Source organism: Manduca sexta, unplaced genomic scaffold (genome assembly GCF_014839805.1).
Source record: "Manduca sexta isolate Smith_Timp_Sample1 unplaced genomic scaffold, JHU_Msex_v1.0 HiC_scaffold_2579, whole genome shotgun sequence".
NCBI classification, from domain to species: Eukaryota; Metazoa; Arthropoda; class Insecta; order Lepidoptera; family Sphingidae; genus Manduca; species Manduca sexta.
The window spans coordinates 1-20,608 of NW_023593557.1; the positions used below are offsets into that span (position 1 = coordinate 1).

The 20,608-nt window shown below is 34.5% G+C and overlaps 1 protein-coding gene across 1 annotated transcript; it reads left to right on the plus strand.

Moving 5' to 3' along the window:
• Positions 1-18,520: 18,520 nt before the first annotated feature.
• LOC119192289 lies at positions 18,521-20,237 on the plus strand. The gene is made up of 3 exons (XM_037446113.1): positions 18,521-18,665; positions 19,586-19,739; positions 20,022-20,237. Exons 1-3 carry the CDS (start codon positions 18,619-18,621, stop codon positions 20,235-20,237), a joined length of 417 nt encoding a protein of 138 aa, XP_037302010.1. The 5' UTR covers positions 18,521-18,618.
• Positions 20,238-20,608: the final 371 nt, after the last annotated feature.

The window sequence follows — 20,608 nt, forward strand, 5'->3', positions numbered from 1 at the left end:
AATTTGACAATCACTAATAAGAGAAGCGAAGCAATAATGAGGCTCATCATCTGTTTACGGAACCTTTAATCTAACTCGTGTCAAAACTGATTGACAATTTAGCGAAAACGTAAAGCCTAATAAATTACGACTGCAAATCCGCAAAGGCCGGTAGTTAACCGTGGAATTACTTGGCATTTCAACGGAAATCTTGTTCCATCAGCCAATTGCAATAAATGAGCGGCTCTGATTGGAATCCGAGGGATGGTTTTTGCCCGGCTTGCCCTGGACGTCAATCCGGGAGATACCGACGCAATTTCCCCAACCCGCTTTCATTTACTTTCATTTATCACCGGCCATTATTGTGTTTAGTTTTATTACGGCGCGTCAATTATTTTATATGAAAAGGTTTTACGTTCGCCATTCGTTCGAAATTTGAAATGTTTGCGTTGAAATTGAATATATTTTTATGGACAGATTGTGGCTTTTGATTTTAATGTTCGTTTTTAAATGGAAACGAGAGATTTAGATCGCTTTTGCGAAATGTTAATTAATTTATATTAAAAAAAACGTTATATCCTTTTCTTTGTTCATCATCCGTGACCTAATCCTACATAGATTCCCGCGAAATTAATGTGTTTTGTTATAATAGCCACTGCAATTATTGTGTACTAGCTTCCGCTCGCAGCTTCGCCCGCGTGGATTTCGGACTTCAAAATGGAGGAGGTGCTCAATTTGTCGGGATGTTTTTTAATGTATGGTGGTATGCAGGTGGTCCGATTGTCCGGTCAGGGTCTGATGATGGGATCCTGGTGAAATCGAAGGAAGCTTATAGCATGATTCAGTATTCACGCGTGATGGCTTATTATTAGCGTATTTCATGTATAACTTTGGTGTTTCTATACCGATTTCTATGATTTTTTTATGGAATATTTAATAATGTCAACTTTTTAATTAGGGATGACTGAGAGTGTTATAAACGTAAGAGTAGACAAATATAATGAGAAAGCTTCGAACTGCTAAGCTATCGGGAGTTACACGTGTTATTGTGAGTCAACCATAAAAGATAGACATATGCTGTCGTGGGATATTTTTACATAATTTTAAGGAGAACATTTCCGTCATATTTCGATTTCTGCGTAGCTTTAACCATTAAGGTTGCACACGCGACGGAAGCTTAAAAATGGAGTAACTTCTCCTGTTTTCCCAACATTTCCCTTCACTGCTCTGCTCCTATTAATTGTAGCGTGATGAAAAGTATACTATAACCACCACAGGAGTATGACAAATAATTGTACCAAGTTTCGTTAAAATCCGTCGAGTAGTTTTTGTTTCTATAACGGTTATACAGACAGACAGACAGACAGACAGACAGAAAGACAGACAGACAGACAAAAGTTTTACTAATTGCATTTTTGGCATCAGTATCGATCCCTAATCACCCCTGATAATTATTTTGGAAATATATTTCATGTACAGAATTGACCTCTCTACAGATTTATTATAAGTATAGAATAGATTATTAAGCCTATTTCACAATTAAATATCTATACTACTGACTATTAATATTATTCGGAAGAATAGAGGATGCTACTTTTGTATTACCCAGGTGTTCTTATATTTTTTGAGGACATCTTACTATCTAGTACCTACCTACCTATAAACAGTATCCTTATCGTATTTGTTTATTCATTACAATGTGCTCGAGTATGCTTATGCCTGCCTACACTATCTATTCAGTAGAGTGTTACAGCAGTGAAATTATTACGCCATTGCTGTTTCATTGTTTTAACACGGCGTCATTTTTCTCCGGTCAAGTCAGTTAGATCATGTTGTACACGTTTGTATGATAGTTTGATCGTGAAGGAAGGCTGGCAGTTGATTTTACGTTATAGGAGTTTTAATTCAAGTAATGTTGCCCGTAACGGGAATTGTGGCTGATAGAGACTGTTGATAATATATTCATTGATAATGTCTTGATTGTACCGCGCCATTCGATTTTTTTATTACTCCGTGTCATATAAGTATAACTAGGAGCGATGCGCTGGCGCTGCATCGTGTCGGTGAGTATTTAGTAGCTGATGGTTTTATTAATAAAAAGCACATCCTTGTGCTCAATAAATCGGCTAAATTTGCTTTTCTCTGAGGCTGCCTGCCAACAGAGAACTATACTTTATTCCCATTATGGCATAAAAATAACATCAGCATGCGGAAGTAATACTTGCATCACAAAGAGATATAGTGATCTCTTTGATCAAGCGAAATTATACAAAACATAATACAACGAAAATGCCATCGCATTTACCGCGTGTCTAGTAAATGAAGTTAGTCTGATTCTAATTGGCTGCACGATACGAAAGTTTAGCTTTCAACGTTTAATGGTTTGTGACTTTGTCCGCGGATTTAGCTGGAACTAATTTGTTGGAGCCGGGTCCCGTGCGTCTTGTGCAAGTTTAAATTGTTTTGCAACGAATCTCAACGTGGTTTGGCTTATGTTGCTATGTTCAGATGATTAGTTCACATGTGGGTTTTGTTTATTTAGGTTGAGTTTAGTAAATGGTGGTTGGCGTCCATGGTATGATATGTGTCATATCGTTATAGACTTATATTTAGGTCGGACTTTTAAGAAAATATTTTCCGTTTATTTATGACTAGTTTTTGCTCGCGTGATGGAGTTTTAGGGGATAGTTTTTTTCCGACTTATCGGATATGTATCGTTATATTATGACCAAATTACACAAAATCAATATAGATTGTAGCCTATGTGTTATTCTTGATGTATATTCAATTTTACTGTAAAGTTTCATCCAAATCCGTTCAGTAAGTTTTTTCGTGTAAGAGGAACAAACATACATCCTCACAAACTTTCGCATTTATAATATTAGTAGGATTATTTTAAAATAAGGTAGTGTTTTAAAACAACAATGGAATGCTTTTTCTATTATTCCTTAGTTGTTTTTATAGCTCAGATAGTAAGTATAAGATAGCGATAAAGATCTACCGTAGTAAGCCCACATTAAGATGCAAGTCTTGTGCAAGAAACTGAGACACTACCAGACTCGTGACTCAAGTAAAGTCACACGAAAAATGAAATATACAATTTACTATAGTGTTTAGTCTTCAGTGACTTATAAAACATTTTACTTAAAATTAAAAAACTAAACATTAAAATAATGCTATTAAGATGAAGTCAAATACATAATATCAACAATGTTCTAGGTTAGAAATTTGAAATTTAATTATTTACAATAAGTCTAAAATAAATATAATTAGAACTTAAGTAACTAAGTAAAAAAATACCAATAAATAAAGATCATAAATTGGAAATAATCCGCACTAGGCCAGCGTGGTGGACTAAGGCCTAATCTCTCTCTCAGTAGTAGAGGGAGGCCCGTGCCCAGCAGTGGGACAGTATATGATTCAGGGCTGATATTATATATTTATTTATTATATAAATTGGAAATACATTCCACACGTACAATCTTTTATTACAACGTTACATCGTCGTGGATCTGCCATTATCATAAATACAGGATAAATTATGATGATAAAACAACTCGTTTCATTGAACTAAGTCTAAGGAATAATGAAATGAAAAGATAATAAGTAATAAAATTCAATTCGTCTCCTCTCTGCTTCTGAAATTCCATCAAATAAAAGGCGTGGCGTGACGTAATATAATAAAAAATGTTCTCGAATTGTAGCGCTATATTTAAAGGCACTTGAGCCATTGAAACCTTATTCATTTGTACTAAAAGAGCTTCCTCGTTGCGATTCGAACAAAGCGACACGCAGATCTAGAGATATGGAAGGGACACAATTTTTTTCTTAGCATCGTAAATACGTTTTCTACTTTACTCAATCGTTCTTGCAATTCAATCCATTCTTCTCTGAATGCACTCCCACTCGATGTACGATCACGAGTATGTATTTTATATATTAATATTTGTGTTTATATTTTATTATTTTATTTGATTATTATGTTTATTGAGTATTGTTTTTCTTGCTATATTATGGTATTATTTTTTACAAGTACTTATACTGCTTCACCTCTACATCACCCAAGATTGACTGGTAGAGAACGAATTTAGCATTAAGTCTTCCTTTATACATTATGTATCTCTATACATGTAGAAAGTGTGTAAATAAATTCATAATAGTACAACTGCAGAGTATGCCAATAGCCAAAAATTATAATGTTTACTAACTTTAGATCTTTGCATTTTTAACATTCGTTAGTACTATAGTGGTCTCCTTTTTGATGTATACCGGCTTACCCGGGAAAGAAATACGGCGGATTTTTATATGTGCGGTATTTGTTGCTTAGTCTGGTACAAAGTATGTTAAGTACAAGATATATCGCGTAATAGTCTTTTGAGTATTTTTATTTATCAAAAAATAATACTTGTATTTTAGTGGGCTTGCGGTTGATAGATATAAAAACATATTTTCGAAATTCTTTCAAGAAATCGTAATATTAATTTAATGATTTCGTCAAGATGTTTTTTCCATTTCGCACGTTCCCGCGGTGTAGACTTCAAGGTCCGATACACACAAAAACGTCATATTTATCGATCTCCTTTGCGAGAAGAAAAAGGTATATAAAATGCACCACGTCCAAGCCGAATCCATTGGTTACACTGCATGTAACACGAAGCATCACAAATGGCGCGTCCGGGGCCGCGGTATTGCGTTACACAGGCGACAGCGGAGGTCCATTTCCTCGGCCGACAGTGGCGCTAACTCAATCACCGTCCGACGGGATTTTTCCCTCCAGTTCCGTCAAAAGAGACAGAAACGTGACCTAAAGCCAGTGATGGGTGTCTAACGACGTTAAGATGTCTTATTTTAGGTAATTTTGTAGACTTTTTCTATTGAGAATTATTTAGAGGGAAAAGTGGTGAAATTTGGAACTAATTTAAAAAATGGTTCTAAATTAAATTTAAATATGGAACGTAATTTTATGTGACATTTACGGCATAGTTTAGATTTAATTTACCGTTTTAAGGTCATTTCACTATATAATTCCAAACTTAATCTTCGATTCGATCCGATCCAGAAAATACCTAAAAGTAATCCATTTGTAACTATTTCAAAAAAACCTTTCTTCTGATTGTTTCATTTTTCTGATGGGTAGAACAAAGCGATGGGAATCATTTATTGTAAATGGCGGTTGGTCAGCGTCAAATTCGTGAGTTTGTCATATAAGTGTATGATGTTAAAACATCTGAAATATACGTTAGACTTTTGTTATAATTATTAGGTTAGGTCTACTTAGCGCTGTTTGTGCCTTTGGTCAAATTATATTTTACTTCAAAGGTTTTTTATTATATATGGCAATAAAACTACTGGACCATTATAGAGTATTAATGCTGTGACACATGAATTTACGTCGCATAGTGTCTGTTTTTGTATGTTTATCGCGTATGTGTACGTATGTGGGAACCGCAGTCCCCCTGTAACCGCGAAGGCTGCAAAGCCTTCGAAACGTAGGGAGAAAACTAAAGTATTAAAACCGCGATAAAATCCGAAAAAAGTCAAATTTTAATATTTTGGATTTGTTGCACATAAAGGTGGCGGAGGGAGGCGAGGTTCCGCTATTTGATACGTCAATCGCCCCCATGGAATGGTGTTCACACAGAGTAAAGGTCTCTTATTTCATCCACGAAGACGCGCCCCACCACTTTTGAGCGGAGACGTTGCGGAATGAAAGGACTGACCCGAGCACTTTCCCAACGCTGTCCATTATTGTGTGCGTATCCACTCATGCTGCTCACGCACACTATAATCGATTAGGGATAGTAATGGGGCGCGGCTTCGTATATGCAAAAATATGATATGTCATATACAAATGATATGATGATCTATACCCATCGAGTGAAGGATTATTATCCTTCAGCAGTCAACACAATCCACTTCGAATTCGAAATGCTTAAGCCTTAGCAGTAAACTTAAATAATACAATAAATTACACGGAGATTATACAGATTTCGCGCTTTAGCCAGTGATTATGTTACCCGGCTAATTTATAAAGGAGTCGTTTCATTAAGAGCATTTGTTTTTAGAAGATTTATTTGTAACCTATTGGTATGTATGTGTTTTATTGCCGTGTGTAGTGTCTGAATCCTATTTAGGGAAAATATTCTACTGATATACAAGTAAATGTTTGTTTCTTATACTCATGACATAAAGTTCTTTTCCAAGCTAGAAGCGATGTCCAATAAACGAAACCAAGACTGTTTTTTTTTATATGTGTAAGGCAATATGACTTACACTGCATCTGATGGTAAGTCGAGCCCACTCCACTTACCATCAGGCGCAGTGACCCCAGTCTAATAGTATGTCGACTGACGAAAGATGATTACCCTTCGATATTCGACATATTGATCCCGGCCTTGTGGACCCGGATATACCCAGGCTGATCCCGGTGCGCCTGTGTATACCGGGGATTATGACGAATTTGAACACCTTGTGTACGGTGGTCGCTATCCGGGCGGATATAAAATATATCCTACCACCAGAAAAAGTTTAGGTAGTCATTCCCTCTTGCCAGAAATGTCACGATAATTTGAAAGCAACAAGGTCTTATTTGCTAGCAATAATTTTCTAACAAAATCACTTAAGTCTTCTGGAATTTCATTTCCTTTAGTAAACGAAATTTTTCGTAATGCCTTTATAATTGGCAAAATTGTTTCGTACTTTACTCAGAAAGAAGTGATTAAAACATTGTTTGGAAGTATGGGTTAAGCTTTTGCATGTCATAACTGGTAGTCGGACTAGACAGAGATATAGCGATTAAAGATGTTTGGATTTAATAAACTTATATCAATAAATATGAAACACTTAATATCTTTATATTCGTCTTTTATTCCGGCATGGCTATCTGACCCAATTGCATGTGATCGTAAGATGATTCCTCGCTAGTCAATTTAATAATACCCGTATGTTTTAAACCAGATATGCATATTGAATGCGGCCATAGCCTAGTTGGTTGTGGAACGGACTGCCAAGACAAATGTCCGCAGGTTCAAATTCCAAGGACACACACCTCTGACTTCTCTAAAAAATATGTGTGTATTTTTTGTGAATTATCGCTTGCTTTAACGGTGATGGAAAACATCGTGAGGAAACCCATACCACCTGAGAAGCATACCTGAGAAGTTCTCTATAGGATTTCGAGGGTGAGTAAAGTCTACTAATCCGCACTAGGCCAGCGTGGTGGACTAAAGCCTAATCCTCTCCGTAGTAGAGGGCTGATGATGATGATGACGATGATACATACTACATAGTTGGATATCGGAACGCAAAGAAAATATTAGACTACTTTAGACTGTATTGCGTCATATTTACATAGACTATGGCGGGTTTAAAAAATATGCACAGTGATCCTTATTCGGGCAGATACAAATTTGGATGTTTTCGGAGTTTGGATGTTTGTATATTTGTTGGAAGTAAATGCAGGAACAACTGAATGGAATTGGATGGAATTTGGTATATGTGTGTACTGTATTAACACAGGCTACTTATCTAGATCATTGACTTTGATGAAAAAGAATGGACTTTTTAATAAAAAAAGATGCCGACTTACTATTGGTGTTATAAATCACTAGTCTTTTAGAGACTTGTAGCAGAAAAGATTTTAGCCGCGGGCAAAGCCGCGAACAAAACCTAGTATCTATACAATTTTATAATATTTGTAGCCGTTATTAGTTAAATTATATATTCCGTTCTGTATACGGAATGTATAAAAATATAAATTATGCAAGCGTCCGGTAAACTTTATTAATTTAATACGCGGGTAACATTTCGCGAAGTAATTAATTATGCACGAAATACTTCGGGGCTTATACGGACGTGCGGCAGACCGATTCACGTATATTTTAAAAAAATATTATTGGCTCAGTAGTGGAGAGCTAGGTTGTGAACTGAGGGCCTAGGTTCGATTAAGTTCTGAATTGAAACTTTAGTCTTATATGACGATGTTGATTTACAATGATGCTAGAAGTGTAGTTATGTCTCTGTCTAATAATTTAAGTAAAGACGTGGGCTACCAAATTATACATTGATAAATGTAATCAAAATCGGTTCAGTCGTTGAGGAGTTATAATAAAATAAATAATTAAAACAATTTATTAGTCATGTAGGCGAACATATTTGCATTTACCGAGAAACATGATAATTATAATCATTATACATTTAGTTCTAAAGGTAATATTAAAAAAGAAAAACATAATGTCACTAAGGAAGCCAGCTCGGGCTGGAAGGTGGGAGGAAAAATAATACCTATATATTTATAAAATAATGTGAAGGACGCATCCTATCCAAGAACAAATAGGCCCTAACCTAGCTAACCTACCAGCCTTTCACTAGCTATCTAGGTGACGACCAACTGAAACCTGAAGGAATGTTACACACGCAACTACACGCGTTCAACTTCTATTCTATTTGCGTCAGTGGATAAAATATGAAGGGAAAAGATATTTTGAATTATGGAGTATATGGGAAAAAGAATTATAAGAATGACGGCTGACGGTGAAAAATAGTAGAAATGTCCTGTGCCGACCCCAAATAAATTGGAATTTGATGCCGAGGGACGTACGCTTCTTTGGTCGTAATATTTGGATTGCACTTTATATTATCAGGTATTACTATGTTATTATACAAGCAAGATACATGCACAACAATACATACAGGGTCATTATGACATTGCATCAATAAATATAACCACATACTTGTCTTTGCCTCCGCTTACATTGTGTACAAAATCATATGTGAATAGGAAACATTTTCACCAAAAAATCACGATTTTACTTTTCTTTTTTATCAATGTATATATGCGTGACTGTATTTCTGTAAGTAAGTGTGATGTAGCCGTTGCGACGAATTTTCTTAGAATAGTAGTAGTGACGTTAGAGCGTGTGTAAAATTAATATAACTTTTTATTGATATTTATTTTCTTCGAAGCTTATACTTTTTATGCTACATCTAGAGTTCGAGTAGCTTATAGTAAAGTGTTATTTTCAAGAAAATAAGTAAGTGGGTTCTATAAGTAACGCAATATCAAAGGTAGTGTAATAGTAAGACGTATGTATGTTGATTTACTCAGCATTATTATATAATTTGCAGTTATTAGCCTAAAGAGGCAATTGAATTTATAAGTGTTACTTTTTAAGTTACTTAGGACAATATACTAATAGAAACTACTTCGTAATCTAGTTTCACAATTGTTTATATTTACGAGTTTCGAACAATTTACTAATGTCAAGAAAATCGTAAGCTGGTTACAGTTACAATTCCTATTTTTAGTATATTACCGATTATGCAAAACTTATGAACATAATTTAAGTCATTTACAAAATTATCACACATCTTACAGCTAAAAATATAATATACTGTTTAATATGCGATACATTTTAGTACAACTTTTAAATAACCGTATTGGCACTAGCGCGTTCCATTTCTCACACTAATTAAACTCACAGAGGTAATAAAATAACGCCTAACGTGTGGAATGCACGCTCTACTGATATTTTCTCAAGTATCATCATATTCCTAAAGAAGACGTAATTTTGTAGTTTCTGCAACACGTAATAAATGGCTCGAAATCTAGCAATCGTACAAAGACTGCATATTTAGGTAACCATCAGGCAGTCTGCCATAGTCGTATAAAAGCGCACCTACTAAAGCCAGACAGGCTCACCATTAATTTCGGAGCACGTTAAAACAACAAAAGAGCGGGAATGTTATGTGTTATAGCAGATTTATTAATATACTAGCTTTTGCTCGCGGCTTCGCCCGCGTGAAGGAGTTGTCCGGAGTAACTTTTTTTTCCGACTTGATATGTATCGTTATATTATGACCAAATTACATAAAATCATTATAAATTGTAGCCTATGTGTTATTCTGGTGTATAATCAATATTACTGTAAAGTTTGATACAAATCAGTTCAGTAGTTTTTTCGTGAAAGAGGAACAAACATACATATATACATCCATACATCCATCCTTACAAACTTTCACATTTATAATATTAGTAGGATAACTGGCGGTAGGTACTTCATATGTGAAATTCCGCCTGGGTAGATACCATCGCAGTCTATTTCTGCCGCCAAGCAGCAGTACATGGCCACTGTTGTGTTCCGATTTGAAGAACATTGTGGTCAGTGTAACTACTGGACAGATTTAACATCTCATGTTTCGTGATGGCGTGTGCAGTGTAACACCAAAAAATACTTCGTATCGCCCACCATCAGGCGAACGGCAAGCTCGTCCCGACATTCAAAGCAATAAAACAAATATAAATCTCCTTTTCAAAATACATAGTTTCATTTACAGCTCTAATGTCTAAAGCTTCTTTATACTTGATTTCGTGTTTGCACATTTTTCTTCCCTCGTTCATTCTTTGTTCGTGTAAAATAGAGTATGTTTTCATTAGTTTTGCTTTTATGTAAATAACGGTTTCTGCTGTTACCCGTTAAAATAGTGGATTTAAATATTTTTATGTTTTTTAAACCGACTATCAAAGGAAGGTAATGCTATTTATACCAAACCAGATATACAGTACATAAAAAGGCCTTGTCCGATTGTTGATAGTATTTTAGGTGGAATATTTAGTTATGTTAATTGTTATTCAGTTGGGAGAATAAGTAATACAAACAATTAATAGAATATGGCAATCTAAGTTAATTTAGTAGTAGAGACGTATATTATAAATTGTATTCATATTAAAATTTTTACGTTTATAATTTCTTTTTATATTATTTTATGGAAATACTAATGCCTGTATACCTGTATTAGTTCGGAAAGGGTTTTTTTACATATTGTATAGTTCATCTAAGTTTAATATTAATATTAGTGGAGCGCCTGAGGTTCTATTAGGGATTAATGAATTTAGATATTGTTTTTTAAACTATAAATTGCAATGTTTACCCAAAATTTTTTTGTGCACTCCATTTTTCATTGTTAAAAAAAATATTATAAAAAATTAATGTTTGACCAAATATTTTCACTTTAAACAGTATTTTTTTTAAATTATATGTTAAATCTTACCTGAGTAGACATATAGGAACATTTTTCAAAGATGCCTGTGTATAAAATAGCAGTAGGGTCTCGAACAGTAGAAAACGTGGAAGGGAGAGCGGAGCCGCTATGTACAATGGAATTTTCGGCCAGTTTAATTATAAATGAAAGTTACTCTATTGTGTACATTTAAAAATAAGGTAATTAATTACGACTAATGAAAAGAAAAAATATTAATTTAAATATTTACACTGTTGAAAAAATTTTTTTCATTATCTATCTGTATAATAGGTGAAGTATTGAACAACTATTTCCGTTACATCCACTTTTCTGCATCCACACGCAGCTCCACATCCCTTTTGCAATTACAAAATAACATTTGCAATAAATTATCCAGAGCAGGATTCATTGTTATTGGATGTACATGTTATTGGAATACTTCCATCCCCAATTTTCAATAACTACGTCATATTCTAGCCATATCTGAATTTGTACACTCTTTTAAGGTGCTCAAACGCTGCATCAGTTGTTGTGATGACAAAAGAACACTCGTATTTTTTGATGTTGCTTTTATGGAAGAATTAAACCTTAATGTATTTAAATCATGAGTTTTAGACGGAGCGCAATATAAACTCAAAGTACATGCTACACCTGCTTGCAATATATTATTGGGGTTCATTGATATTTTTAAATTCTTTTCTGAGTCGTGTAAATCAATCCGTTTCTCAAATTTTTGGTAAACTTGATTTTTCCTTTATTGAAAACGCAGAAGTAGTCTCACAACCCGTAAAGGCATGTAAAAAAAGAATATGTTCTTTACAATTTGGTAATGATTTTTCTAAACATTTCGATGAAAATATCTTCTGTTGAACTTTGCCTCGGGATGGTTTTAGAAAATATATTTCACGATCTTTATCTACCAATGCCGTTAATATCACTAAGACATCGATATCTTCTGACTTTACACTACTCAGTAAAAGTATTTAAAAATATCAATGAAGACCCCAATAATATATTGCAAGCAGGTGTAGCATGTATTTTGAGTTTATATGGCGCTCCGTCTAAAACTCATGACTTAAATACATTAAGGTTTAATTCTTTCATAAAAGCAACATCCAAAAATACGAGTGTTCTTTTGTCATCACAACAACTGATGCAGCGTTTGAGCACCTTAAAAGAGTGTACCTACAAATTCAGATATGGCTAGGAAATGACGTAGTTATTGAAAATTGGGGATGGAAGTATTCCAATAACATGTACATCCCAATAACAATGAATCAATTACCTGCTCTGGATAATTTATTGCAAATGTTATTTTGTAATTGCAAAAGGGATGTGGAGCTGCGTGGATGCAGAAAAAGTGGTTTATACTGCAGTGTAGCATGTTTACAGTGCAACGGAAATAGTTGTTCCAATACTTCACCTATTATACAGATAGATGAAGTAGAAGAAAATATTTGATGTAGACAACAGTGTAATATATTTAAATAAACAGATTTTGTACTAATTTTTTTTTTCTTTTCATTAGTCGTAATTAATTACCTTATTTTTTAAATGTACACACAGAGTAACTTTCATTTATAATTAAACTGGCCGAGAAATTCCATTGTACATAGCAGCTTTCGCTTCGCTCTCCTTCCACGTTTTTCTACTGTTCGAGACCCTACTGCTATTTTTATACACAGGCATCTTTGAAAAAATGTTCCTATATGTCTACTCAGGTAAGATTTAACATATAATTAAAAAATACTGTTTAAAGTGAAAATATTTGGTCAAACATTAATTTTTATAATATTTTTTTTAACAATGAAAAAATGGAGTGCACAAAAAAAATTTGGGTAAACATTGCAATTTATAGTTTAAAAAACAATATCCCACATCGATCGTATTAATTCATTCACTATAACTCTAATCCGAGGTTTTACGGTTTTGAATGCTCCAGACACTCCACTATATATAAAACAGTCGTCTTTGTACATTCAAATTTGGTGGGACAATTAGATAAGTTATGGTACCCAGATATATCTGTTAATGACGGCAAATGACGACAAAATAATTGCAAGATGACTTACAAATGTAAATCAAAGCAATGCAAATTTACATATCATTAAAACATTTACTATTAATAGTCAATCGTTTACTGAAACATGCCTTTTATAGTAACAAGTTTTCAGAACGTGCCATACCAACGTGCAGACTAATATAACCATGAAAAGGGTGGGCGACATGGGGTGTATTTCAAAGGCGGTCATACGAGGAACACTGCTAATTAGCGCACTAACTACAGTTCCCACCTTTCATGCTGCCACTTCGGCCAACTGCATTCACGGGAGGCTAATGCCGCCATTTTGGATTTTTCTCCGACAAGCTTGTACACGGTTTGTTAAATTGATGAATTACATGTAATCTGGAAGAATTTTGGAATGATTTAAGTAATTAAACCAAAAAATATAGCCTTTTATTAAAATTAAATATTTTTTTTCAGCCTGTAAAATGTTATACATTATTTTTATTCTATTAATGTTATCTCTATCACCAGTTCGGAAAGCAATTTTCAATAGAGAAAAGGAACTTTGGTTAAGGTATAAACTACAATACATGATACAGATTTTTTTTTAAATTGTTGTTTAGAGCAGTTCATTTATATGCACGCAAAATAACTAAAATATTTTTAATTTCCATTCGAGTGCACAACCCTCTCAAGAGAAATAATCGAACCTGAAGTTTTCCAACATATACTATTATTTAGATATAGTAAAGGAAATGAGCAGAACAGTCCACACAAGCTGCACCCGTTCACGAGTATGACGCATGTGCCAACCATCGGCCTTTAAACCATGCAGTGAAGTGGCCGACGGCACACGATTATATATTCCAAGGGGACATTTTTAAAATGATTCAATAGTCCCAGATGTCTTACAAACATACATACTTGATAATTTTGCCTTATCATAATATGAATATATAATACTCAGCAGTGGTGAAGGGTCCATATAATCCAATTCCTGCCAGCTTTCTTTTATGTATAATTTATGTAAAATGTAATTATGATTAAAACAGTTTGCAAACCGCATTGTGCATATTAGTACCTATACGTTGTGTCGGGTTCGCTTCCGGAAAATTTCACCTTTTGCCTTTGGTACTCCGTTTACTTTAATTAAGTCTGGGTCCTTATCCTGTATGGTAGTGTAAACGCGTAACGCGGCCGTGTCATGTTATCTTCGAGAAATGTGCGTGGAATGGTATTCTGTAAGCAAAATTTCTATAGTCCTAAACATGATGCGTTGTGTTACGTGTTTGTTACGCACTGTTAAAATACCGTGCAGGATAGAGAATAAGGCCCTGTGCCTCCATATACACAAGTCGGTACACTAAGTTTCGCCAGAGACCAAATTATAAACACAGAGATGATGCTATAGCAACAAACTAACATGCGGGCTTCCTAATTTGTTTCTCAATATTAGGATATAGTATAAAGGCTTGAGTCAGATCTGTTTTTTATATAAATAAATGTAAATATTATTCATTTTGATCACTGCCAGTAAATAAGTGGGAATGATTGTATCTAGGTGATTTTGTTTTACCGATCACCATGCTCATAACAACCATTATGTTAAAGGAATCGAGAGGGTACTGCAAACTTTTAATAAAGAAAAATGTGTTTGTTTTTTATACAAGCATGACAAAGTGACTCCACTGAACCTGTTGGTAAGTGGAGTGGGATTCAATAGAATGTCTTTCGAATAATTACCCCTCGGCTATCGATACAATTATGCCGGCCTGTTGGAATCGATACACAGGCTGATCCCGGAACGCCTGTGTATATCCGGGCGACTATGGCGGGTTTTAACACCTTATGTAGAGTGGTCACTATTCGGGCGGATATAAAATATATCCTACCATAATTTCCTCTGGTAATCAATTAATTTAAATTAAAAAAATGTTCTTCGTTCATTACGCCAGTGTGTACTACAACTGCAACTATTTACAGCAATGGCTTGCCTTTGCACGTAACTTCAGTTAAACAATGTGAAATTGGTATTGTTCCCTTTAATAAACTTTTTCTTTGTGAAACGGCTGTTTGTTGTGACTGTCTGTTGTTATATTATCTTTTTAGTTATTGTATTGTTAGGATTTAAATGGCGAATAATGTAGAGATTGTAGAGTAAGCATGAAACTGGAACAATATTTTTTATCTATGGTTATTGTTAGGTAATTTGTGGAATAAAATAATTTTAATTAATTATTTGATAGCAGTTTAAATTAAAATTTCATTTTATTAAATGTGGTCCATAAGTCGGAACGTTAGAAACTCAGATAAGTTCTTCGATTCCAAAGTAGATTCTTAAAAAATAAACTTGAGTACATTTTCAAGTTGCCAACAAGGCTGAGGTTTTAATCCCTTAAAGTTTGGACGTCGCTGCGGACTTCGGTGGTTTCCTAAGAACACGGCTAGTGAATCGCAACAAAGTTTCTATGTTACTTCACGTGACTTCCGAATTCTTCCACATTGATTTCCGGATTCTTTTCAGTCGTATACCTAGAATTCTTTGGACTCCGAGTTTCGAAGATAGACTCGTAAGCCGGTTATAGATGAGACTTTAAAACAATGAAATACGTTTCGCACATAAATAAATAGTTTAAGAATAATTCATGTTATTTAAGGTACGTTATTTGTATGTAGTTAGAAAGAGAATATAATCACTACGTTTTATGTAGCTATTTCATGACGGCGTGGCGTGTTTATGGTCAAGATTTAAAAATAGAATATTACCACTGGCTGGTGAGCACCAAAATAAAACTTCTACAATCTTTGGTAATTGTATCAAACCTTTGTGATCGTTATAAAAATCTGGGTTCTTTAAAAGGTTATAAAGAGAATATATTCTAGCAATTTATGCATGAACGTTGCATATTTATTCGTGTTATAAAACAACTCCTGCGAGTATGGCTTTACTATTTAACCTCCCGCCGCTTTTAGTTTTATGTACATAATTTAATAAGCCTGAAATGGTGAGTTATAAAATGTTCTCGTACATAAAGTAGGGACTAAGCGAAGTGAGTTGTGTTACTTGAAAGGGGCTTGTGTTATTGCATGTTGCTGAAAAATGTTTTCATAAAAATCTCGCCGAGTCGCTGCGCCTACTGATCTTTTAATCTCTTAATTACATGAGAGCTGGATACGCGAGGATTTCACCGAAATAACCATGCAAAATGGACGGCCCACGCCCGCCGCTTACCCCCAGAATATGAATTATTCTTTCGTGATACAGCTTGGACGCATATTTACATTTTATATGAGTCTGCGTGCCCGTTTTACAGTGCTCGCGTTTTGTTGCGCGCCGTTCGGTGGATTTTTTCGTATGCAAAAATTGTTTTGTTCTTTTTCCGACGTTGATGGGTTGGTAGTTTGAAGTGCGTGGGAGTGCTGTGCGGTGCTGGCGTTTTTAGAATCCAAGCTTACGAGTAAATACTTATTTAATGTTAGCTTCGTACTTAAAAGGATTCTTTTATAAGGCTTTTAATAAAATTATCTTGATTCGACATTGCTAATGAAACCCAGACAGTATTTTTCTCCGTTTGCTATGAAAACATTTAATTTAAGTATAAAAAATATGATGTCGGTTTTACGACGCTTTAACGTCTTGCGTAGATGACACGAAGAAAAAGAGGAAAATATGGTGTAATTTAAAATGGAAATAACGTTTTAGGTAGAAAAAAGATAATTTTATTATGTTATCTACTTACATAAATATTATGCTTCAGGACTTGAAGGTTCAGTTGTCTAAGTTTTGAGGTATATAAAAATACTTTTTAAATGAATGCCAACTGGTATAAAAATATAAAATAACTGGCAGTATGTAACGTTAATTCCATTTTTAAATTTCGCACTATTTTATAAAAAATAAAATGCAGCATGGGCCATTGCGCTGTAATTTATTAAAAAGTTTTTAACTTCTTTTATTTTTTATTGGAGTTGGAATTGTTGTCCATAGACTCGACACCGTTTGCACGCGCAAAAAACGTTACTAACGTGAGTTTAATTTTGTTTTTACTATCAATGTGTAACAGAATATTGGTAAAAAATTTACTATTTTATTTCAATAGAACTAACAAACAATGAAAAATGATCTATTTCCAACATACTATCACAACTGCGTTGTATAATGTACTGTATTATTAATTAATTTGAAATCAATTACTTTTATGACACAGCAGTTTTATTGTAATTAACACAAAACTTAAAATTAAATAAATATTACAACACAATGTTTAGAATATCCGTAAGTTTTAAAAATGAAATTTCTTACTATAGCATTGCAAATAAATTAATACAAGTTCGCGTGTAATTATTATTCATTTTTGAAAGTTAGGTTTCCTTTGCTAAATTTTGAATTCACTATACATATAAATTTGAGGCAAGCGTCTGTAAATCAATTTGCTATTAATTTATGTGGTTCAACATCCGAATCGTTGTAATTAATGTGTTTTGATTCTACTGCAGTTCATAATAGCGTCAGTTTTATTCAGACTTGGTTAAGTTTTTATTTAAAAGTTTATTGTACACTAAATACAAAAATGTCTACATATGGTGTAAATAATTTAAACATGGGTGGTACAAATGGCGGTCTTATTATTCGTGGCGATCTCAACCAGACAATCATTACGCTGAGATAGGTGCTTGGATTTTTTGGGTAAGTTCCTTATTTACGGCTAAATATTTTGATAATATACGTGTTCAAAGTACAGAACTCAATCTTGTTTGTTTTAAAGGTGCTATTCTAAAGGTCGATGAAGAAATATCATTTGCGAATAAATTTCGAAGGTATTTAATCTGTGGCTGAAGAATGACAGAAATACCTACCCGACAGAAATGCGATGCAAAAGTCACTTACATAATGCTAAGTATGTATGTTTCCTCATGAAGTTTTCTTTCACTTTTAAAGCAAGCAATAACTCCCGAAGAATAGTCACATAACTTTAGCAAAGTCAGAGGTGTGCCCTTGGGCTTTGAACCTGTAGACATTCGTCTCGGCAGACCGTTCCACTCCTAACTAACTATAGGTGGTTTACACTTACTTTAATTCATATAATGGCATTTTAGGGTCCTTTGGAGCCTATAATGTATTAATCCTAACAAGAAACATATACATCGGTCCACCACCAACTGCAGGCTGTACCGGCGAACTGACAATATGAAATATGGTTTTTGGTTTTCCTAATCATTTAGTTAAAAGGAAGATTGGTTGTATACCGAAATTGGCGTAAGCAGTTAGATTATTCCAGATTTTTGTGTTTGAGGTTCGATGATAAACGTAGAGATTTAAGACATACCTTAAATAATAATCGTTGATATAAATAGGTCTTTATTTTGCTACACATATAGTATTTTTTGCATGGAATAATTTTCATTACTAGATGACGCTCATGCCCGTCAGTGGAATGGTAGGTCTGAATAAAAACATATACAATATTATTAATTGCGTAATTAAACTCAGCAAACTGTAATCTAGCTTTCAAATAAAGAACTCACGATTTCCAGTAGGCCACGCTGTAACATTAGCAAAATGGAATAAAATATTTTGTTCTCGAAACAATTTTGAATAAAATATAGCGAAAATGCTGAGGAGTATTAGCGAGCCCTCTTTGGGAACTGTTGGGACGGAGTAAGAATTATAAATTAATTATCGTTTGTAGCAACTGTTATTTAGATTTTAGACGTTGCTATGCTGGTATTTGGTAAAGAGTTGTTATGTCATGTAACTATAAAATGGGCCAAAGGCTTTTTCGGGTATATTTGCTATTTGGGATTTTAATTTGCAGAGTGCATGAAATTTTTAGAGATAGGATCGTAAAAAGCACTTAAGGTTTTCATTTTATGGCGAAAGTGCACACTGATATTTCATTCTGGAAAACATTTACATGCGGACGGAGTCGCAAACAAAAATCTCTAATAAATAATGCCATATAACACGTTTTAGGAACTGTAAATAAGAACCAAAAAGAAATAGTTTGATTTTGATTATTTTCCAAGGTAATGAACTGGTTAGATTTTGTCACGACTAAAGTATTTTTATTTGAGAATAAGACGAGGTAATTATTCATAATGCCATTCTATTTTTGCCGTCGACCCTTTTAAATGTCAGGAAAATCTTTTTACAAAATGCTGCGTTCGGAATAATAATTTATGTGGCCTTTGTTTATCGCCTCTTTAGTTAAGTGTCTGTAGTAGTCTTGAGTTCGATTCTCGACTTGAGCAACACTTATTTTGAGATTTACTGTAATCGTCATTGAATTAATGATGAAAACTACTACCTTGAGATCGATTGTAATGTTAGACTATTTTGTATGATCTTTTGTACCAATTTCGGTAGATAATCTTAAAATGAAACATTTTAGAGCCACTGTAGGTCGCTTAGGAAATCTTTCAGGAAGGGCTATGTTCGACAGCTGGTGATGATGGTGATGATGATGATGATTATTGACGCCGACGTCGCTTGTACTTTGCGGCAGATATGAACAATGCGCGACAGGCTTGGAGATAAAAGCCATCTCATATACTTTTAAAACTAAGCTATTCTTTCAGGACCTTGGCAACAACTGCAACCAGTCATGCAGGAAGCCGCCATTACCTGCCCAAGTTAAAACAAGATCAATTACGAGGTAGATTTCTGTGGGAAGGACGCATCGGAAGAATTACAAGGATTGTGTTATTGACGCCTTGGAATGTGTGGTTTCAGGTAAGGAATGAAACAAACAGGAGTCCTGAGTTCTAAGTCAGGTTTTAGTCATATTTGGCTACATTGTAAACAGTAATACCATCTTCGTTTCGTCAGTCTTATTCGACCATGTTAGAAGATAAGGTTCTCGTAAAAGTCAGTGAAAGTAATATTATGAAATTATTTTATCTTTATCAGTCACAGTTTAAAACTTAATATAGACCTTATACATTATGGAATATGATTTTAAATCTCATCACTAACCTCTTGCCTCTTTCCTTTATAAAAACCTTTCTTCACCAGATCGCAGTTCTCCTGGCAGTCATTACCACGTTCGTGATCCACTTGCTCCTAGCATACTTCTTCGATAACAACACGTGGTCTAACTTCACCACGATCATTATCTTGGGAGAGCTGATATTCTTTGCCGATGTCTTTGTTCATTTGGTCCATATGTTTTGGCCTTTAGTCCGTCTCTATATGAGAGTACATCGGCGGAGTTTATTGTTACTTTTATGACGTCGTTTTTGACACCTTTGGCTATTATATGTAAGAGATTTTCTATATTCTATATCATTAGCTAGTGTGATGCGGACGGTACGTGGGGCGCTGTCGCCGGCACTGTTGCGTGTTGCGCTACAATGTTACGTGTTGCGCTACAGTGTTACGTGTTGCGCTACAGTGTTGCGTGTTGCGCTACAGTGTTACGTGTTACGTTACAGTGTTGCGTGTTACGCGACTGTGTTGCGTGTTGCGCTACAGTGTTACGTGTTACGTTACAGGGTTACGTGTTGCGCTACAGTGTTGCGTTGCAGTGTTGCGTGTAGCGCTACAGTGTTGCGTGTCGTGCGTGTTGCCATTCACAAATATATACCATATTTATATACGTA